General features: G+C 34.0%; 1 protein-coding gene and 1 pseudogene across 1 annotated transcript; both read right to left on the bottom strand.

Annotated features, from left to right (window-relative positions):
• Positions 1 to 3866: 3866 nt before the first annotated feature.
• LOC146900482 (uncharacterized) lies at positions 3867 to 4696 on the bottom strand. Its single transcript, XM_085736947.1, has 2 exons — positions 4546 to 4696; positions 3867 to 4438 (listed from the first exon to the last, which is right to left on the bottom strand). Exons 1-2 carry the CDS (start codon positions 4694 to 4696, stop codon positions 3867 to 3869), a joined length of 723 nt encoding a protein of 240 aa, XP_085593073.1.
• An 18509-nt stretch (positions 4697 to 23205) lies between these two features.
• On the bottom strand, positions 23206 to 24063 carry LOC146900483 (two-component response regulator 24-like; annotated as a pseudogene).
• Between the last annotated feature and the right edge of the window lie 210 nt (positions 24064 to 24273).

The following is a 24273-nucleotide window of genomic DNA, read 5'->3' on the forward strand; positions in this document are numbered from 1 at the left end:
CGCATTCAAAAATGTTTTAAAAAATTCCTAAAAAATTCCTATAATTTTCTTTGTACTTTTTGATCAATTTTGACATATTACATGTCAAGATTGATCAAGAAATACTGGAGAATTATTTGTACTTTGGTTTATTGTTTATTCTTCAATTTTTGTTGAAAATCTTGATAAAAAACTTGTAAAAATCTTGTGCTTTCTTTTACATTTGTTTTGAGTGATTAAGACTTGTTTCTTGTGACCTTTTGCATGTTGAAAATTGTTAAAGAAAGTGCATGTGAAATTGTGAATGATTTGTGTTGTTTTTCATCATATTTTGTGAAGCTTTTTTGCACATTTTAGCTCCAACATTTTGGCTCATGATAATTGGTACTTGGTGGATGATCTTAGAGTGTTATTTTTTGCATAATGTGTAGTGTTTGGTGCTGTTTTGAATGGGTGATAATTGGTTGCTTAGTTAGCAAGTTATTTGTCATTTTAATATGTGAATTGGTGCAAAAATAGGCCTATTTCATATCATGATTCCTTGGCCTATAATTTTCTTGTAACTCTCATATTAGGGCTGACCCCAAAACCCCCTTGAAAAGTGTCATAATATGAGGGTTATGAGTCTTTTGTGTGCTTGGGATTTTGGTATTTCGTTAGGTGTATTTGTCACTTTTTCTTGCCATTTTTGTTATGTCATCATGCCTTATTTCTTTGCCAATTTTCTACTATCCTACGCCTTATATTACTAACCATTTTGTTCCATGTTTCATGAGCATCTTTCATCATCTTCATCTCATTCTCCATTCTATATCCTTGGTTTTTATTTTTTTCTTACACTTTAAAATTCCATGCAAAGATTAGTATGTAATAATTAGGAGTTTTGTAATATTTTCCTTTATGCACTTTTAATTTCTTGGCAAAGAGGCCATAGAATGTATCTAGGGTATGATGTAAAGGACAATGGACTCTAATGATGTACACCGACACAAGCACCGACACATGCACACACATCACTATATAGCTAGAATATGCATGTTTAGATGTATGTTTAGGATTGTATGTTTAGATGTATGTCTAGGCCTTATACTTAGAAAAATCATTTTCCCAAAAAACTTGAACAAACTTCACTCAAACGTTTTTCACAATAAACCTTGGGGTCAAAACCCCATTGAATTTTCCTTTTATTTTCTTAATCAAACTTCAATGAAAATAATCATGTTTAGACCATATTTTGCAAATGACTAATTCAACCTCACAATTTCCTAATCTCATGCCCTTGAGGCCTCTTTCTCATTCTTCAAAATTCATTTTCAAACTTAAAATCAACCAACAAAAACAAAAACATTTTTGGAAGAGAACTACGGTGGATTTGATCCCTTAATCGGGTACGTAGGCAAGGAACAAAATTCCTTCAATTCAACTAAAATAAAAATCCAAAAACATTTTTCTCCCTCCAATTCTTCATTTAGTAACTCTTAGGTGTAAATATCATTTCAAAATAGCATTTAAAAATAAAGCGCGCGCGTAGAAATTAAAGACGGTTCCTATAGGATACTATAGTCGTTATGGGTGCCTAACACCTTCCCGTGGCGAAAACAACTCCCGGACCTCGATTCTCAAGGGTTTTGCTTACTTTTTCCCTTCCCAAGAAAAAATAAGATATCACCGGTTTAAAAGGTTCAAACTTAATCAATGTTTGACACCCGAAAACCAAGATAAAACAATTAATCACAAGCATCATCATCTAACATCATTAACAATCATAAACATCATCATGTAATTCACATAAGAATCATTATTAAAACATAGCATTATCGAAAACAACTTCATAATCAAATTCATAATCAACTTCATATGTCAACATAATCATAGCACTTCATTAATAACCCATCAACTTGACATCTTAACATCTTAAATCATCTTAGACATCTTGATAATGCAAATGCATGTGGTACCAATACAGGGCATCAAGCCCCCAACATATATGAGCGTAAATAGGCTCTTCAGGGCATCAAGCCCCCAACAAAAGTGAGCAAAATCTCCAAGGCATCAAGCCCTCACCAGTCGTGTGAATGACTAAACATTCCAGGGGATCAAGCCCTCACCAATCGTGTGAATGACTAAGCATTCCAGGGCATCACGCCCCCAACCTTGAATGAGTATGTAATAGACTCAACTTCCTACAACTTAGACAACTTCACTAAGATTCAACAACAGCAAAACATCAACATATGACAGTCTTATATATCATATCATCATTGAAGAATGAATCACGTCAACATAAACATCATAACAATACATATAGTGCATATATAACAATATCTCATCACTAATCATCTTAGTCATCATGATCAAGGTTCAACAGCAACAAACAACAACAAATGCAGCATATAACAGTGCTTGAATATCATATCATCATTAAAGAATGAATTTGCATCAACTTAATCATCAAGAAGAGCCCATAAAGCATATTTATCAATATCACATTAATCGTAAACTATATCATCTTCGTTCAGGCTTTCTGGACAGCTTCTAATGTCCTAAACAATCTTCATCTTAGTTCTAGGATCAACTCATAACTACATGTGCGAAAAGGATCGCAAAAACTTAACCAGGTTGTCTGTCTTTTAGTTGCTCGCGAGGTGAGCTCATCTACTCGCCATTGCGAGTTCATATTTCTGGGTTACTCGCCGTTGCGAGTTAGTTTGCTCGCGAGGCGAGCAAACTTCTGGGTGCTCTCGGGTTCCTGACATTTTTCACCTAAAAGTCCTATTTTTAACTTCCCTAGGTCCAATCTTGACCCCAAAACTTGTCTAATCATTCTTATAATTTTTAAGGCACTCAAAATCATATAAAACTTGGCCTAAAACGTCAAAATTACAAAATCTGAATTTCTCACCGAGTTGCTCGCAGTGGCGAGCGATTTGCTCGCAGTGGCGAGCTTGTTCTGGGTTTACTCGCCGTTGCGAGTGGTTCTGCTCGTGAGGCGAGCGATGAAGTTCATCACTCGTGAGGCGAGCTAAGCTACTCGCCACTGCGAGCGATGACTGTCAGCTCGGGCAGAATCCTAAAAATCTCAACTTTTCATCTATTCTCATGGTTCTAACATCAAAACAACATCTAATCATCACTATATGGAATATCTAAGGTCTGCACACTATTTTCACATCAATTCAACAACTTTTCATGGTTCAATCATCAAAATCAGTCATTAACCCTAATTTTAAACCCTCACAAAACTCAACCTAAATTATGCTAAATCCATTTTTCAGAATAAGAGACTTAATAATATTGAAAGTTAGTCTCACCCTTACCTTAATCAATGAAAATCGCAGCTCTCCTTGTCTTCTCCTCTTCTCTTGAATTTTCTCCCTTTTTCTCCTCTTTCTCCAAAAAGCGGTTTAACGTCCCCAAAACTCTTTCTAACCTAAGCTTCCTTATTTATAATACCAATCACTCTTCCTAAATCTATTTAGGCCCAATAACTTATTCTTCTTTCTATTCTAACCTCCAATTCTACTTATACTAATAACTCTCATATTCTAATAAATAATAGAATAATGCTACATAATAAAATACTAACACCTCATATATAAATAAATCACATAAATAGATTCTAACTTAATAAAAATAATTAAATAAAAGGAGGGCGTTACAACTCTCCCCAACTTATAGAATTTTCGTCCTCGAAAATTTACCTCAGATCAACGATCCTCACTCTCCGTCTGAGTACCCGATAAAGCAAACACCTTCCCACTAGCCTGAGTTTTCTTAGGTTTCTTGCACTGTGAACCCATGTGACCTTCTTCATTGCAATTAAAACACACCACATCATCATGCTTACACTCTGTAATACTATGTCCCTTTCTACCACAACGAAAGCATCATTTCACCTCTCCAGTACAAACATTACTCTTATGACCCTTCTCACCACATGTGTAGCAAACAACCTCATCAATAGTATCCTTTTTTCCAGGTTTACTCTCATCATTCATCCTTTGACTACCTTTATCAGCAGGGGCACTGTAAGGCTTATGACGGTTCTGTTGACCTTTACCTCTCTTCTCATTCACCATCTTGTAATGAGCTTTCGAGTCTTCCACATAGATTCTGCAGCTTCTCACTAACTCAGAAAAATCACGGATCGTTCGGTAACCAATGGCCCGTTTGATGTCAGCACGCAAACGATTCTCAAACTTGATACACTTGGAGAACTCAGCAGTCTCAGCAGTGTAGTGTGGATAAAACTTAGCTAATTCCACGAACTTAGCAGCATACTCAGTCACCGACATTTCACCTTGCTTCAACTCGAGAAACTCAATCTCTTTCTTCCCGCGAACATCCTCCGAAAAGTACCTTTTTAGGAACTCCCTCCTAAAGACATCCCAAGTAACAATCGCATCATCTTGCTCTAAGTTAGGTAGAAGACTCACCCACCAGTCATCAGCTTCCTCAGCTAGCATGTGCGTACCATATCACACCTTCTGAACTTCACTACATTGCATAACCCGAAAAATGCTTTCAATTTCTTTGAGGCACGTCTGAGCTCCATCAGGATCATACCTTCCTTTGAAAGTAGGAGGTGATTCCTCAGAAAAGTATCCAACATTCTTACTCCAGCATTAGCACCAACATTCACATTAGGCTGTTGCCCCACAGCTTGAGCCACAACTTCCAACGCAACAACAATCGCAGCATCATTTCTTCCAGCCATCTTAGTTCTCTACACAACACAAAACAATTAGAATAACATAATAATGGTATTCCAATTGTTAAACGACACGACTCGACTCAACTACTTGGCCGGATGGACCGACCTGCTCTAATACCAATTGAAACACCCCGTTTTCCCAACACAAAAATTTCATAATAAATCAGAGTATTTAAATCATAAACGGAATGTCACACTTCTTGAAAATCATAAAATGGATAAATAAGCAATTATCCTTCAAGATCAATATCATAATATCTAAAATTTCGCAGCGGAAAATTAGTTCAACATAAGAAAAGTCTTTGGCACGCAGGCCTCATCAGGAAATCTCTTAAAGTCTTGTTTCATCATTTATTCATAAAAGTTCATAAATAATACGTAAGGAATAGAAGTAAAGACATAATCCCATCCCATTACGTATCAGAGCACCTAAGACACACACACTTGTGAGGAGTCCACTCACGACCGCAACTAATCTTGATTACCTGCAAGTTACCCATACGAAGAGCAACATTTTCAAGCAGAAGGGGTGAGATTTATCAAACAATAATATTAAGCAGATAACTCATTAATTACATTTAACAACATAAACATCATATAATTCAATTATTATATCTAACAACTTAAACTTCATTAACTAGTATCATTATTCTTCCTACAATAGTCATAAACTTCATCTTGTATTATCATAATAAATAATCATAAACATCATATATCATCTTAATCATAACATCATATATATCATCATATCATAAATCACATAAATACAATCATAAACATCTCCATACATCTTCAATTAATACATTTATAAACGTCATCGATAACATCATAAAAACTTCATCATATGTCATCAAATAATAGTCACAAACAATCATCTCCTAGCATCAATATTAATTACAACAATCATCACATTTCATCAAACTATTTAACTATATTTATAGCAACATCATATATCTTCGACATATTAATCACAAGCATCATCATCTAACATCATTAACAATCATAAACATCGTCATGTAATTCACATAAGTATCATTATCAAAACATAGCATTATCGAAAACAACTTCATAATCAAATTCATAATCAACTTCATATGTCAACATAATCATAGCACTTCATTAATAACTCATCAACTTGACATCTTAACATCTTAAATCATCTTAGACATCTTGATAATGCAAATGCATGTGGTACCAATACAGGGCATCAAGCCCCCAACATATATGAGCGTAAATAGGCTCTTCAGGGCATCAAGCCCCCAACAAAAGTGAGCAAAAGCTCCAGGGCATCAAGCCCTCACCAGTCGTGTGAATGACTAAGCATTCTGATAACACGGAAAACACACTATTTAAATAGTTCAATTTTTTATTTATTTTAGAGTCAATAATTGTATTTTGCATAGTTACTACTAGTATTTCGTTGTGTTTCAGGTAATGAGAGTGTCAAAAGTAAAAGAATCAAGAAGGGGGTGAAAATAGCAATTTGGGCTAGTACGGTCAGCCCATCACCATGGCCAATGACATCATGCTGATGTCACTCTCAATTCAGATCAGCCAAGAAAGGAATTACGCGTCCATGAACAAAACTTCCTAGTTTCCTGCAAAAGAAATCAGCTTTTATCCCAATCCTTTCCCACATCTTGGGGAGCAAGTTTGAGTAATCCAGTTGCAAATCAAGGCTATAAAAGAGGCGCTGCTGATCAGAAGAAGGGGACGTTTTTAGCATCCAGTTCTTAGCTTCTAAGTTTTCACGATTTCAGAAAAAGAAAAACAACTTTTGCACTTTAGTTTAATTAAGATTTCCTCTTGTTTTTTTTCAATTCAGTTTCGAATAAATAATTATTTCTGCAGACTTGTTATTGATTTTCGATTTCAGTTTGCTATAATTGATTGTTTCGAATTCACGCTGCACTGCTCTTGTTTCATCCTCAATTCCAATTTGTTTGTTTTAAATTCATTCACGGTTATATGCTTTATTCTCTAATAAATTTATTATTAATGTTCTATGGAATTTTCTGTGAATATATGCCTTGACAGGAACACTTTGGTTTTGATGATTGACAAATGAAGTCCTAGAAGAACAAAGAAGCAAAAAGCGGAAAAGAAGATTCAAGCTTTCAAGTCTTGAATTTTATTTTTATTTATTTTAGGACTATTTGTAAGTAGTAGAAAAAGCTCTCATTAAAATAAATCACACACTCACAATGGTTTTTATTTAAAAGTGATTTTGCATGAAAATATTTTTCAGGAAAAGCCATAATTTATTATGAAAAATGCATAACTATATTTTGACATTTGAAATCACTTTAACATGATTTTGATTTGGTACAAGTTGACCGTGTTTCAATTGAACCAAATAGCTTTTAATTTCTTTAATCAATTGATTACACCATTGGCATTAAAACACTTTTGGTTAACGTTGGCCTTTCATGCTTTCTTTAAAAAGGAGATTTTTTCATTGCCTAAATCATTTTTTTTTCCAACGTCTCTTTTTTTCTCAATTAAGGCTGCATATAGTCAATTTTGTTTTAGTGACCGTTGGAATTAAATCAATGATTTAATACTGTTGGCATTGCATACAAACGGCTAGTATTTTATTTAATTCATCATTCCCGTTTGTCATTATAAATAGAGCTTTTGTGTTAGCTCATTTTAACAACTAATATTTTGCACTCAAACATTGTCAAAACTTATTATTCATCACTCTCATTATTTTTACACTTGCTAATTTATTATCTTGAGAGCTCTTTTATACTACATAGTTTATCTTGTAGTTCTTGTGCTTCAATTTGTTATATCTACACATTTGGTGTATTATTTAATTATTGTAACTCTTATTTGTATTGGGTGCGATCCCAAGGTTTCAAGAGAGGTGATATCTCTTGGTTTTAGAGACTCTTCTACAAAGGATTGTTTTGTTTGGAGAGTGCTCGTTATTTGTAAAGGTTACCAGCTTATCCTAATTAAAAGCTAGAGCAGTGAAAATCTCAAGGGGCTTTTCCTTGGGGACTAGACTAGGCCTTGTTGTTTTAGGCCGAACTAGTATAAACTTCTTGTGTCTTTTCTCTTGTCCCTTTTTCTCTCTTGCTTTATTTGTTATTTATTTTAGCCCAATATCTCAAGTTTTCATCTTTATTAAAAACTTTTATAAGCACTTTATTTTATTTGGTTAAAACCTTTTTTAAGTGCTTGTTTTAAATCGTTCTTTAAAGATCACAATTCACCCCCCCCTCTTGTGTGTTTGAAGTCACTTATTTAACAAGTGGCATCAGAGCTTGAACTCTTGTTAAGGACTAATCGTCTCAAGAGGCAAGATGACTTCAAACAACAATTCCATAAATTGTCCCCCATCTTTCAATGGTGAAGGGTATGGTTATTGGAAAGAGAGAATGAAAATTTTCATTGAGGGAGTTGATTGTGATATTTGGGATGCTATTGAAAATGGTCCATTTATTCCCACTCATTTAGTCAATAATGTTGTGATGAATAAACCAAGATCCCTTTGGACCAAACATGAAAAGAAAAAGGTTCAATATAATTTGAAAGCTAAGAACATTATCACCGCTTCATTAAGCATTGATGAGTTCTATCGTGTATCAAATTGTACAACCGCTAAGGAAATGTGGGACACCCTTAAATTGACCCATGAAGGTACTACCGAGGTCAAAAGGGCTCGAATGAACACATTGACTCATGAGTATGAATTATTTAGGATGAAATCGGGAGAAAGCATCCAAGATATGCATAAACGATTTATCCATATTATAAATCATCTTAGAGCTCTTGGAAAATCTTTTGACAATGAGGATTTAATTAATAAAGTTCTTAGATGCTTGAGTCGAAGTTGGCTATCGAAAGTGACCGCTATTTGTGAATCTAAAGATTTATCTTTTATGTCTTTGGCAACTTTGTTTGGAAAATTGCAGGAACATGAGCTTGAATTGAATCGTCTCATTGATAGTGAAAAAGGTGAAAAGAAAAAGAAAGACCTTGCTCTCAAAGCTAGAATCAATGAAAGAACTTCCTTCAATCCAAAATGCTACAAGTGTGGTGAAAAGGGTCACATAAAATCCAATTGTCCTATAAACCAAAAGAGATATACAAAAGGAAAGAGGTCTTATATTGCTTCGGATGACAAAGATACAAACTCATCCGATGAATCGAAAAATGAAGTAGCATATTCATGTTTCATGGCAAACCATGAGGAAGATGAGGTAAACTCTATTGAATCTGAATATGACTTAACTTATGATGAGTTATTTACTATTTGTAAAGAATTAAATGATGAGTCAACTAAGCTTAGAAAAATTGTTTCTACCTCTAAGAAAACTATTTCTACTCTTGAATCAAAAATTGATATTTTAAACAAGGAAATAGAAATTCTTAAAGAGAAACAAGTTTTTGTAAGTGAAGTTTCTTCTTGTACCTCTTGTGAAAATAAAAAGGAAAATATTTTAAAGTGTGATGATTGCAATATTTTGAAAATTGAAATTGAGGATTTGCAAAACACACTTGCAAAATTCACAATGGGAAGAGAAAACTTGAACATCATTTTGGGGAATCAAAAGGGAACTTATAATAAAGCCGGTTTGGGCTATCATCCAAAAAATCATGAAAAACTTTTTAGAAAATTCTTTCATCCAAACAAAACATCAAGTTCCCCTTTTGTTAAATGTTTTTATTGTGGAAGAGAAGGTCATACATCCTCTATTTGTAATTTAAGAAAGAACAATGATATGAATGGTAAATGGAAGTGGATTCCAAAGGGCACTTTGCCTAATGCTAACTCTCAAGGACCCAAAATGTTTTGGGTACCAAAAGCGAAAACTTGATTTTGTTTTGTAGGTGTGCTTGAAGGCCAAAAACTAAAATTGGTACAATTATCGAGGCTATTCAAAGCACATGAAAGGGGGGAGAAAAAGAAGTTCTCCTATTATTACTACTATATTGGCTATGCATCATATGGTGAGCTTTATCAAAAATTCTTCTCCAAAATGAAATTGCAAATTCAAGAGAAGGAAAAATGGTTTACTCTTTTCACTTAATTCTTTTATTTTTTGCTTTAAATTTTCCTGAATATATGCTTGACATGATTGTTTCTTTCCCGCTTTTTGATAATGCCAAAAGGGGGAGAGTTATGTGATTTGCATGTTTTAGGGGGAGTTGATTTTAAATGTTTGCATATAGTGAGGGGGAGCAAAATCTGCGCTTATCTCTGTTATATATTTTATTATGATTATTATTGATCTAACCCCTTCATTAAGCAAATCCCTCCATGAGATGTTTGTCATCATCAAAAAGGGGGAGAATGTGAATATATGCCTTGACAGGAACACTTTGGTTTTGATGATTGACAAATGAAGTCCTAGAAGAACAAAGAAGCAAAAAGCGGAAAAGAAGATTCAAGCTTTCAAGTCTTGAATTTTATTTTTATTTATTTTAGGACTATTTGTAAGTAGTAGAAAAAGCTCTCATTAAAATAAATCACACACTCACAATGGTTTTTATTTAAAAGTGATTTTGCATGAAAATATTTTTCAGGAAAAGCCATAATTTATTATGAAAAATGCATAACTATATTTTGACATTTGAAATCACTTTAACATGATTTTGATTTGGTACAAGTTGACCGTGTTTCAATTGAACCAAATAGCTTTTAATTTCTTTAATCAATTGATTACACCATTGGCATTAAAACACTTTTGGTTAACGTTGGCCTTTCATGCTTTCTTTAAAAAGGAGATTTTTTCATTGCCTAAATCATTTTTTTTCCAACGTCTCTTTTTTTCTCAATTAAGGCTGCATATAGTCAATTTTGTTTTAGTGACCGTTGGAATTAAATCAATGATTTAATACTGTTGGCATTGCATACAAACGGCTAGTATTTTATTTAATTCATCATTCCCGTTTGTCATTATAAATAGAGCTTTTGTGTTAGCTCATTTTAACAACTAATATTTTGCACTCAAACATTGTCAAAACTTATTATTCATCACTCTCATTATTTTTACACTTGCTAATTTATTATCTTGAGAGCTCTTTTATACTACATAGTTTATCTTGTAGTTCTTGTGCTTCAATTTGTTATATCTACACATTTGGTGTATTATTTAATTATTGTAACTCTTATTTGTATTGGGTGCGATCCCAAGGTTTCAAGAGAGGTGATATCTCTTGGTTTTAGAGACTCTTCTACAAAGGATTGTTTTGTTTGGAGAGTGCTCGTTATTTGTAAAGGTTACCAGCTTATCCTAATTAAAAGCTAGAGCAGTGAAAATCTCAAGGGGCTTTTCCTTGGGGACTAGACTAGGCCTTGTTGTTTTAGGCCGAACTAGTATAAACTTCTTGTGTCTTTTCTCTTGTCCCTTTTTCTCTCTTGCTTTATTTGTTATTTATTTTAGCCCAATATCTCAAGTTTTCATCTTTATTAAAAACTTTTATAAGCACTTTATTTTATTTGGTTAAAACCTTTTTTAAGTGCTTGTTTTAAATCGTTCTTTAAAGATCACAATTCACCCCCCCCTCTTGTGTGTTTGAAGTCACTTATTTAACAAGTGGCATCAGAGCTTGAACTCTTGTTAAGGACTAATCGTCTCAAGAGGCAAGATGACTTCAAACAACAATTCCATAAATTGTCCCCCATCTTTCAATGGTGAAGGGTATGGTTATTGGAAAGAGAGAATGAAAATTTTCATTGAGGGAGTTGATTGTGATATTTGGGATGCTATTGAAAATGGTCCATTTATTCCCACTCATTTAGTCAATAATGTTGTGATGAATAAACCAAGATCCCTTTGGACCAAACATGAAAAGAAAAAGGTTCAATATAATTTGAAAGCTAAGAACATTATCACCGCTTCATTAAGCATTGATGAGTTCTATCGTGTATCAAATTGTACAACCGCTAAGGAAATGTGGGACACCCTTAAATTGACCCATGAAGGTACTACCGAGGTCAAAAGGGCTCGAATGAACACATTGACTCATGAGTATGAATTATTTAGGATGAAATCGGGAGAAAGCATCCAAGATATGCATAAACGATTTATCCATATTATAAATCATCTTAGAGCTCTTGGAAAATCTTTTGACAATGAGGATTTAATTAATAAAGTTCTTAGATGCTTGAGTCGAAGTTGGCTATCGAAAGTGACCGCTATTTGTGAATCTAAAGATTTATCTTTTATGTCTTTGGCAACTTTGTTTGGAAAATTGCAGGAACATGAGCTTGAATTGAATCGTCTCATTGATAGTGAAAAAGGTGAAAAGAAAAAGAAAGACCTTGCTCTCAAAGCTAGAATCAATGAAAGAACTTCCTTCAATCCAAAATGCTACAAGTGTGGTGAAAAGGGTCACATAAAATCCAATTGTCCTATAAACCAAAAGAGATATACAAAAGGAAAGAGGTCTTATATTGCTTCGGATGACAAAGATACAAACTCATCCGATGAATCGAAAAATGAAGTAGCATATTCATGTTTCATGGCAAACCATGAGGAAGATGAGGTAAACTCTATTGAATCTGAATATGACTTAACTTATGATGAGTTATTTACTATTTGTAAAGAATTAAATGATGAGTCAACTAAGCTTAGAAAAATTGTTTCTACCTCTAAGAAAACTATTTCTACTCTTGAATCAAAAATTGATATTTTAAACAAGGAAATAGAAATTCTTAAAGAGAAACAAGTTTTTGTAAGTGAAGTTTCTTCTTGTACCTCTTGTGAAAATAAAAAGGAAAATATTTTAAAGTGTGATGATTGCAATATTTTGAAAATTGAAATTGAGGATTTGCAAAACACACTTGCAAAATTCACAATGGGAAGAGAAAACTTGAACATCATTTTGGGGAATCAAAAGGGAACTTATAATAAAGCCGGTTTGGGCTATCATCCAAAAAATCATGAAAAACTTTTTAGAAAATTCTTTCATCCAAACAAAACATCAAGTTCCCCTTTTGTTAAATGTTTTTATTGTGGAAGAGAAGGTCATACATCCTCTATTTGTAATTTAAGAAAGAACAATGATATGAATGGTAAATGGAAGTGGATTCCAAAGGGCACTTTGCCTAATGCTAACTCTCAAGGACCCAAAATGTTTTGGGTACCAAAAGCGAAAACTTGATTTTGTTTTGTAGGTGTGCTTGAAGGCCAAAAACTAAAATTGGTACAATTATCGAGGCTATTCAAAGCACATGAAAGGGGGGAGAAAAAGAAGTTCTCCTATTATTACTACTATATTGGCTATGCATCATATGGTGAGCTTTATCAAAAATTCTTCTCCAAAATGAAATTGCAAATTCAAGAGAAGGAAAAATGGTTTACTCTTTTCACTTAATTCTTTTATTTTTTGCTTTAAATTTTCCTGAATATATGCTTGACATGATTGTTTCTTTCCCGCTTTTTGATAATGCCAAAAGGGGGAGAGTTATGTGATTTGCATGTTTTAGGGGGAGTTGATTTTAAATGTTTGCATATAGTGAGGGGGAGCAAAATCTGCGCTTATCTCTGTTATATATTTTATTATGATTATTATTGATCTAACCCCTTCATTAAGCAAATCCCTCCATGAGATGTTTGTCATCATCAAAAAGGGGGAGAATGTGAATATATGCCTTGACAGGAACACTTTGGTTTTGATGATTGACAAATGAAGTCCTAGAAGAACAAAGAAGCAAAAAGCGGAAAAGAAGATTCAAGCTTTCAAGTCTTGAATTTTATTTTTATTTATTTTAGGACTATTTGTAAGTAGTAGAAAAAGCTCTCATTAAAATAAATCACACACTCACAATGGTTTTTATTTAAAAGTGATTTTGCATGAAAATATTTTTCAGGAAAAGCCATAATTTATTATGAAAAATGCATAACTATATTTTGACATTTGAAATCACTTTAACATGATTTTGATTTGGTACAAGTTGACCGTGTTTCAATTGAACCAAATAGCTTTTAATTTCTTTAATCAATTGATTACACCATTGGCATTAAAACACTTTTGGTTAACGTTGGCCTTTCATGCTTTCTTTAAAAAGGAGATTTTTTCATTGCCTAAATCATTTTTTTTCCAACGTCTCTTTTTTTCTCAATTAAGGCTGCATATAGTCAATTTTGTTTTAGTGACCGTTGGAATTAAATCAATGATTTAATACTGTTGGCATTGCATACAAACGGCTAGTATTTTATTTAATTCATCATTCCCGTTTGTCATTATAAATAGAGCTTTTGTGTTAGCTCATTTTAACAACTAATATTTTGCACTCAAACATTGTCAAAACTTATTATTCATCACTCTCATTATTTTTACACTTGCTAATTTATTATCTTGAGAGCTCTTTTATACTACATAGTTTATCTTGTAGTTCTTGTGCTTCAATTTGTTATATCTACACATTTGGTGTATTATTTAATTATTGTAACTCTTATTTGTATTGGGTGCGATCCCAAGGTTTCAAGAGAGGTGATATCTCTTGGTTTTAGAGACTCTTCTACAAAGGATTGTTTTGTTTGGAGAGTGCTCGTTATTTGTAAAGGTTACCAGCTTATCCTAATTAAAAGCTAGAGCAGTGAAAATCTCAAGGGGCTTTTCCTTGGGGACTAGACTAGGCCTTGTTGTTTTAGGCCGAACTAGTATAAACTTCTTGTGTCTTTTCTCTTGTCCCTTTTTCTCTCTTGCTTTATTTGTTATTTATTTTAGCCCAATATCTCAAGTTTTCATCTTTATTAAAAACTTTTATAAGCACTTTATTTTATTTGGTTAAAACCTTTTTTAAGTGCTTGTTTTAAATCGTTCTTTAAAGATCACAATTCACCCCCCCTCTTGTGTGTTTGAAGTCACTTATTTAACATTTTCTGGTGCCGTATGATATATATCCTCCATGTTCCCACGAAGCTATTACATTAAATTCTCCATTGCAATTTTCTGAGTTGTTCCACTTGCTACTGAAACTTTAAGTTTGGTTTTCTTTACATCCCTGTTCCTATTCTTTTATTTAATTATGTTTAGAATTCTGCTACCGAAGGAAGAAGCACCCCCACGTGCTTGTTTCTTATTGTTATTTGTTTAGTCATTGTGTTTTGCAGTACGGTGCACCTCATTTAGCAGTCTACGGCAAATTGTTCGAGGGAATTTATACTCAATTAAAGTGGCCAGATTTTAACAGGTATAAATTATTTGCTTTTAGTATGAATAAATTAACACGTTGTATGTTTAATATAACTATGTGTGAGTAGTTTCATTTGAGTCCAAAACGAGGTTCCGTCGTACCGACGGAACTCATGTAAATTACGCGCCTCTTCTAGTGTAACGAGAATTTAAGAAATTGTTTTGAAAAATTCTGTTTTGTAATTGTTAAAAATCTACTACGAAAGTAGAGATACCGAGATATCGTTTACGCATCGAAAGAGCGAAAACGATATCCGACTTAGAAAAATATCAAGTTTTTAATAGAAAAGGTTAAAACGAAAGCATTTCTTTTCTTTTAGTTTATTGAATTTAGAAAAAAGAATTTTTAGGCCTGTAATTATACGCTACGAAAGTAGGTTATTACGTGCCTAGAAATTCCGACAACATGTTGCGAAAGCAAACATTGTCTCTTGTTCGATAAATTCTACAAGCAGCTTTAATTCTCTCGTTACCATTTAATCAGCGCAATAATTTACGTGAGTGACGGAAGTCGACGGAAACCTTCGTTTTGGTCTCTACTTGTCCATAAATTAATTAAAACCTATTTTATTCCGTGCAAATTCCAAAATATTTTGATTTCGCCTTAGATAAACACAGTAACAGCGAACTTCGGTAGTTGTTAAATTGGTCTTTGTGGATACGATACTTTTTATACTAAAACCGACATAGCCGTACACTTGCGGCCCTGTCACATTCCAGGGCATCAAGCTCTCACCAATCGTGTGAATGACTAAGCATTCCAGGGCATCAAGCCCCCAACTTTGAATGAGTATGCAATGGACTCAACTTCCTACAACTTAGACAACTTCACTAAGATTCAACAACAGCAAAACATCAACATATGACAGTCTTATATATCATATCATCATTGAAGAATGAATCACGTCAACATAAACATCATAACAATACATATAGTGCACATATAACAATATCTCATCACTAATAATCTTAGTCATCATGATCAAGGTTCAACAGTAACAAACAACAACAAATGCAGCATATAACGGTGCTTGAATATCATATCATCATTAAAGAATGAATTTGCATCAACTTAATCATCAAGAAGAGCCCATAAAGCATATTTATCAATATCACATTAATCGTAAACTATATCATCTTAGTTCAGGCTTTCTGGACAGCTTCTAATGTCCTAAACAATCTTCATCTTACCTCTAGGATCAACTCATAACAACATGTGCGAAAAGGATTGCAAAAACTTAACAAGGTTGTCTGTCTTTTAGTTGCTCGCAAGGCGAGCTCATCTTCTCGCCATTGCGAGTTCATATTTCTGGGTTACTCGTCGCTGCGAGTTAGTTTGCTCGCGAGGCGAGCAAACTTCTGGGTGCTCTCGGGTTCCTGACATTTTTCACCTAAAAGTCCTATTTTAACTTCCCTAGGTCCAATCTTGACCCCAAAACTTGTCTAATCATTCTTATAACTTTTAAGGCACTCAAAACCATATAAAACTTGGCCTAAAACGTCAAACTTACAAAATCTGAATTTCTCACCGAGTTGCTCGCAGTGGCGAGCGATTTGCTCGCGGTGGCGAGCTCGTTCTGGGTTTACTCGCCGTTGCGAGTGGTTCTGCTCGCGAGGCGAGCGATGAAGTTCATCACTCGTGAGGCAAGCTAAGCTATTCGCCACTGCAAGCGATGATTGTCAGCTCGGGCAGAATCCTAAAAATCTCAACTTTTCATCTATTCTCATGGTTCTAACATCAAAACAACATCTAAGCATCACTATATGGAATATCTAAGGTCTGCACACTATTTTCACATCAATTCAACAACTTTTCATGGTTCAATCATCAAAATCAGTCATTAACCCTAATTCTTAACCCTCCCAAAACTCAACCTAAATCATGCTAAATCCATTTTTCAGAATTAGAGACTTAATAATATTGAAAGTTAGTCTCACCCTTACCTTAATGAATGAAAATCGCAGCTCTCCTTGTCTTCTCCTCTTCTCTTGACTTTTCTCCCTTTTTCTCCTCTTTCTCCAAAAAGCGGTTTAACGTCCCCAAAACTCTTTCTAACATAAGCATCCTTATTTATAATACCAATCACTCTTCCTAAATCTATTTAGGCCCAATAACTTATTCTTCTTTTTATTCTAACCTTCAATTCTACTTACACTAATAACTCTCATATTCTAATAAATAATAGAATAATACTACATAATAAAATACTAACACCTCATATATAAATAAATCACATAAATAGATTCTAACTTAATAAAAATAATTAAATAAAAGGAGGGCGTTACAATATGTGCTTGATAATATGAAAAGTAATTGTTAATTGGGTTTATTATGTTGTTTTAGGTCCCTATAAATAGGCGTGTTTCCAACATTAGTCCCTACTTAAATTTTATTAAATTTTTGGTCCCCAACGTTTTTTTTCCGTTAGCAAAATAGGTCCTCGCTGTTAATTGTTGCTGATTGAGCAAACGGTGAAACACATGTGGATGCCATATGTAACATCCCAGACTGCTTACAGGATTGCCGACTAACCCCACAAACCAACACGAGTCTTTTCAGCATGCTTTGTCCTCACTCACATGCTTACCAGGAAACTTCCCGGTAGGTCACCCATCCTAGTACTACTCCAAGCCAAGCACACTTAACTGTGGAGTTCCTATGGATTGAGCTCCCGAAAAGAAGATGCATCTTGTTGATATGGGTAGTACCTAACAATTCTTATAAGCCTTCCTTCAACCATGTAGTCCCATACCTACACGGCCTCCGGATCCCTCTCATTCCGATGTGTTTCGGTTCCTACTATTGTCGTGGGGGTCCCTTGCGGCTTAAACCGTTCCCCTTAGGTCGGGAACCTTTCGTATCCACCTAGCGGGATATCGAAAGCCACGACGTGGGTGTTACATGCCCACCAGCTTCCGCCTGGTTCGTCCCCGAACCACACCGTACTGGGAGAGGTCTGCTCTGATACCAAGTGTAACATCCCAGACTGCTTACAGGATTGCCGACTAACCCCACAAACCAACACGAGTCTTTTCAGCATGCTTTGTCCTCACTCACATGCTTACCAGGAAACTTCCCGGTAGGTCACCCATCCTAGTACTACTCCAAGCCAAGCACACTTAACTGTGGAGTTCCTATGGATTGAGCTCCCGAAAAGAAGATGCATCTTGTTGATATGGGTAGTACCTAACAATTCTTATAAGCCTTCCTTCAACCATGTAGTCCCATACCTACACGGCCTCCGGATCCCTCTCATTCCGATGTGTTTCGGTTCCTACTATTGTCGTGGGGGTCCCTTGCGGCTTAAACCGTTCCCCTTAGGTCGGGAACCTTTCGTATCCACCTAGCGGGATATCGAAAGCCACGACGTGGGTGTTACATGCCCACCAGCTTCCGCCTGGTTCGTCCCCGAACCACACCGTACTGGGAGAGGTCTGCTCTGATACCAAGTGTAACATCCCAGACTGCTTACAGGATTGCCGACTAACCCCACAAACCAACACGAGTCTTTTCAGCATGCTTTGTCCTCACTCACATGCTTACCAGGAAACTTCCCGGTAGGTCACCCATCCTAGTACTACTCCAAGCCAAGCACACTTAACTGTGGAGTTCCTATGGATTGAGCTCCCGAAAAGAAGATGCATCTTGTTGATATGGGTAGTACCTAACAATTCTTATAAGCCTTCCTTCAACCATGTAGTCCCATACCTACACGGCCTCCGGATCCCTCTCATTCCGATGTGTTTCGGTTCCTACTATTGTCGTGGGGGTCCCTTGCGGCTTAAACCGTTCCCCTTAGGTCGGGAACCTTTCGTATCCACCTAGCGGGATATCGAAAGCCACGACGTGGGTGTTACACCATATCTGACTTTTTTTGTTGGGTTAAATATGTTTTTAGTCCCTATAAAATTGAGCCATTTTAAGTTTAGTCCTTACTTAATTTTAATAGTGGTTTTAGTCCTTACAAAAATACTATGCACTCAGTATTAGTCCCTGCTCAATTCAAATTTGTTTAATTTATGCTTAAAGTCTTAAGTTTTTTAACAATTTTTTGTAGACGAGTTAAGAACATTACTAAAAGTTCCTCCGCAAAAAATTATCGCAAAATTTGATTTATATGTCCAGATTTTATTACTTTTATCTTTAACTTTTATCGTTTTCAAAAACTCATATTTAATTCGTTTCATGTTAAAAAATTCTAAATTTTAGTAATTGAACCTTTCGTAGTGTTAGAAACTTGTCTAAAAAAATTGTTCAAAAATTTAAGACTTTAAGGATAATTAAACAAACTTTGTTTTAGCAGAGAGTAAAATTAGAAGCAATTTTTTTTTTGTAAGGACTAAAATTTTTGAACGATTTTTAAGCAAAAAAATCTATTCTATTTTAAAATAAGCTATTCTATTTTAATAGGTTTTTTAGTCCTTACAAAAAAAAATTACTTCTAATTTTACTCTCTGCTAAAACAAAGTTTGTAATTTGGGACACTCTATGGTTGGCACTAATTGGCTTGATACTCTTCCAGGTGCCTTACGGTTTGATTTCTTTAGAGACAGATGTGGGTTGCCTAATTACATATTTCCTTAGTCTGTTCTGTGGCTGTTTTAGTTTCTGTTTTTATTTCGTTTTTGCTGTTTCTTTGGTGGGTTTTGGCCTAGTCCCCCCACTATTTGTATATATTTTTCCCCCTTTTTTTAATAAAATTTCTTAGAGTGTGGCGGCATAGGATGGCAGTGTCTCGGGGTGCCAACCTAGTTGGGATGTTGATGATGCCGTCTGATGCCTGTCCACTCTCCTTGCTTATCAAAAAAAAAAAAAACAAAGTTTGTTTAATTATCCTTAAAGTCTTAAATTTTTGAACGATTTTTTTAGACAAGTTTATAACACTATGAAAGGTTCAATTACTAAAATTTAGAATTTTTTAACATGAAACGAATTAAATATGAATTTTTGAAAACGATAAAAGTTAAAGATAAAAGTAATAAAATCTGGACATATAAATCAAATTTTGCGATAATTTTTTGCGGAGGAACTTTTAGTAATGTTCTTAACACGTCTACAAAAAATTGTTAAAAAACTTAAGAGTTTAAGCATAAATTAAACAAATTTGAATTGAGCAGGGACTAATGCTGAATGCATAGTATTTTTGTAAGGACTAAAACAACTATTAAAATTAAGTAAGGACTAAACTTAAAATGCCTCGATTTTATAGGGACTAAAAACATATTTAACTCAATAAAAAAAAGTCAGATGTGGCATCCACGTGTGCTTCACCGTTTTCTCAATCAGCAACAATTAACAGCGAGGACTTATTTTGCTAACGGAAAAAAATGTTGGGGACCAAAAATTTAATAAAATTTAAGTAGGGACTAATGTTGGAAACACGCCTATTTATAAGGACCTAAAACATAATTAACCCTTGTTAATTTCTTGTTATTAAAATAATTTGGGTATGTTTAAAATTATTGTAAGTTGATATATGTTCATGGAAGAAAGTCATAGAGAATATTAATGATTTTGACTCATTGTTTATTTTTCTATGTGTCTGTTTATTGAAATTTAGCATTGAACATATTTAAAATAAACTTGAATTAAACACAATGAATTTATGATATATGTATTAGTTATATGATAACTAAGATAAAAATGTTTGTGTTATATTTAATTTGATATGGAGTATATGACTTGCATGTTTAATCACATCGTATGGTTTGGTTATAACATTCTTTTATGATCAAGTTTTATTTTGCTATGTATGTTTAAATGCATTCAATGTATGATATATCTTGGCCAGATATAAAAGAAAAGTTGAAGTTCAAATTAAAATGCATATTAAATATTGTTATAGCCACTAGTACAAAAAACCATTTTTAAGTCGGTTAAAAAAGGCTTTTTAAGTCGGGCGCGCATCTGACCTAACAGCTCCCGTAGTAAGAAGTTTCTGTCTTTTAAGTCGGATATAGCAACCGAGTTAAGGCCTCATTGTTTAAGTCGGTTAAAAAGGCTTTGTAAGTCGGGCGCGCATCCGACCTAACAGCTCCCGTAGTAAGAAGTTTAGGCTTTTGAAGTCGGATTTAGCAACCGACTTAAGGCCTCATTGTTTAAGTCGGTTAATATTAACCCGACCTAAGATATTAACTTCGTAAGTCACATAGTTTTAACAGTCTTAAAAAGTTAATACTTTTTTTTTTAAATATAGCACACATGCAGAATATGCTTCCATTTTTTTTCTGCAACCATTTTTTTGGCCACTGCATGCATGCAGAATATCCAATGCACTATCTTGTAGTAATAGAAAGATACATTAAATTGTTGGATAAAAATACATGTACTAGTCAATAAAATAAACCATAGAACTACAATGTCATACGAAAGTAAATATTGCCACTGGGCATTAAAGTACATGTTAGAACCAAAAGGCAAATAGTACAAAAACTCAAAAGAGGGCTAACACTAAGCTAAAACCCCAACTGCTAAAAAAAAACCAGTCTCACTAAAGCTTACTCCCCACACATGCTCCAAAAACCAGTCTCGCACTAAGATGAATCCGCATTTGCTTCAATAAGTTCCAGAATCAAATTTGCACAGCGTTCTTGAACATTTTTAACTTCATCCTTTTGCAAGGGAGTTGAATCCGCAAATATCTAAATAAATAAATGATGACATAATATTAGTTTATCATATTAGCATGTAAAAATAAAATTAATTAATTTATAATATTTGTTAAAAAAATCTTATACATACTTGCATCCATGAATCCACAACACCATTGTACGATGTTCAACATATGTAGCATGACAAAGTATCCGCTCGCGTAACAAACCGATTGCCTTCAACTCTGAAATTGAGTATGATCAAATGTGCTCGATTAGTCGGTAAATACTATTAAAAATAGAAGCTATTTAATACAGAAACACCGCAAAGATGATAGATAAAGTAGTAGCATGTGTAAACAACTTACCGTGGGATAAAATCATACTACTTTATTATGCTTTCTCACCCGTTGTAGCTTATTATAACCTTCCAAAGCTCTACAATAATCAATACTTAATCGTTAAACTTATATCATTAAACATATCACAGTTCATGTACAATAAATAAATTGAATACTTACGAATCAACAATGACTGATAAATTTTTATATGCCGGCTTCTTTCCTAATGAACATAGAAAGGTTACCTCACGCTTCTTGGGATTAATTATGAGCAACTGCCAGTGACGACTACAAGGGCATTAAACAATTAAATTATTTGTAAAATTCAAATCTCTATATTACAAGTGATTGGATATAAAGAAGGAAAAAAAATTACTTGTTAAATTAAGGAGCTAGGTACAAAACCTTTTTATTATGGTCCATCGTGTTTTGAATGTAGGTTTGAACACTAACTTGGTCATTTTGACCAAGATTGTAATATGGATCAAGAAATCCGTACATGCCACTTTTGCCCAATTCAACACAACGACGGTATAGATACCTAAGATAGTGAAACGAAATTTTGTTATAAATAAAATTAAGTAATTGAATGGCCATTAAATTTACAAACAAAATATACTTATGCGAGTCACACTTGCAAAATAGTCAAGTGTAATTCTTTTTTACCCAAACACAAGTCCATGATATCATCCCTTGGTAGCTCAATATCAATCCCACTATGTTTAGCCTTAAACTTCAAAGCTTGTTCCATATACATTGCCTTCACTATCAATTTTTGACAAATAGGTTCCGACTTTTTCTGTGGAACATCAACTTTCATAGGTATATCAACATTCTAAACCATTATAATAAAACATTACACAAGTCTAAACAGTATCAAGTGTAAATAGTGATAGACACAAAGATAATAAGTACCTTATTAGCGATAACTCAAAAAGTCTTTTTGGCCATTTAATGAAAGTGTTGACAGCCTCAGCAATTGTTGTCACCTCATCAGTGGGCACAGGTACTTGAGCCTTTGCATCTATCACCTTGGTAACAGCCACTCTAACCATATCATTAGTTAGCACCTGATTGAAATAGCTTTGTCACTGACGTGCGTGAAAACCGTTACAAATTGAAATAGCTTTGTCACCGACAGTTACAAACAAAGAGTGAACAAATCTGGAAAGTTAAATCGTTATATAAATTAATAATATTAACATAATCAATTTCTAATCATAGACACAAAAACAAGATCGAATTACTAAATAGACATTATTCAAGTTATGATATTGATACTCACACAAAAACATTCACGTGAGACTCAATAGAAGTAAACAAAGAATTTGAAACTATAACCATTAAGTAGGGAAAGGAAAAATACAAGGAATATGAAACTACATGTTACTCAATTCCTTGCATTCATTGTACTTTTGTTCATTCCATCTTGTGAGGAATGGAATTTTATTTTTCTTTTATTTTTTCAACGGCATGAAGAATGGAATTGAGTTTTGCCTTATCCAATGGTTTCTCTAGATATTCGTCGAGTCCTGCTCCCATAAATTTTACCACTATTTCCTCCTCTTCCATAGAGTGTGACTGTGTGAGGATAAACCAACAATAGTGCTAGATATCCCCATCAAGCGTAATTGCTTTGTTGCCTATATAAGAAACACATAAAAAGACAAGATAATGAACTCATTTATGCATGCATGCATGCATATATATTTTTTTTATAACAAAAATAAAACACTAAGCCACGCCTAAATAAGCAAGAATGAACTCGTGCATGCATAGTTATATATAAATGTAAAAATTGGGGCGTAATATAAATAAAGTATACCTCAGTTCCATTCATCTCAGGCATATCCTTATCCATCAGGATTAGGTCAAATTTTTTACCATGCTGACGAATTTCCACTGTTTCTTTTCCGTTTTTCACACAAGTGTTGTTAACTCCTAAGTTACTCAACGTCATTTGATGAATTCTTCGGGGCATTCCATCATCATCGACAACAAGTGCTGTTAACTTGGATGCAAAGTTTTCAGATGGTGATGCCATATTCGGTTGTTGTCCTTGGGAGGAGGAGGAGGAGATGATATAGCTGAGGAAAAGCTGAGGAGGAGAAGATTTAAAAACAAGGTGAAATCAGTGATGAGAAGTAGTAAAAGACATAGGTACAAACAGATGAGTGTTTTCCCATTTATACTCACCAAATCTATATTTTTTTTTTCAACATTTTGTTTGATTCTCATACTGAATTGTAATGATCTACAACAAGAGTTTCTAAATTGGATGGGTGGTCCTTGCTAATACTTTTTGAGGATGTATATATATATATATATATATATATATATATATATATATATATATATATATATATATGTATATATATGCAAATAACTCTAATTCTTTGTTTGTACAAAAAGAAATCCAATTCCTCGTGAATATAATTTTAAAAGAGCTGGAGGTTATGAGTTTAAACTCGGACAAAAAATAATATA

Source organism: Medicago sativa, chromosome 8, assembly GCF_051527215.1.
Source record: "Medicago sativa cultivar Bolivia chromosome 8, Bolivia_mono, whole genome shotgun sequence".
Lineage (NCBI taxonomy): Eukaryota > Viridiplantae > Streptophyta > Magnoliopsida > Fabales > Fabaceae > Medicago > Medicago sativa.

Bases quoted from the DNA above. Each gene is read 5' to 3' on its own strand.
- LOC146900482 (XM_085736947.1), bottom strand. From the start codon at position 4,696: ATGGCTGGAAGAAATGATGCTGCGATTGTTGTTGCGTTGGAAGTTGTG. The intron at 4,439-4,545 runs GTATGATCCTGA...CGCACATGCTAG, and splicing joins CCTCCTACTTTCAAAGGAAG to CTGAGGAAGCTGATGACTGG.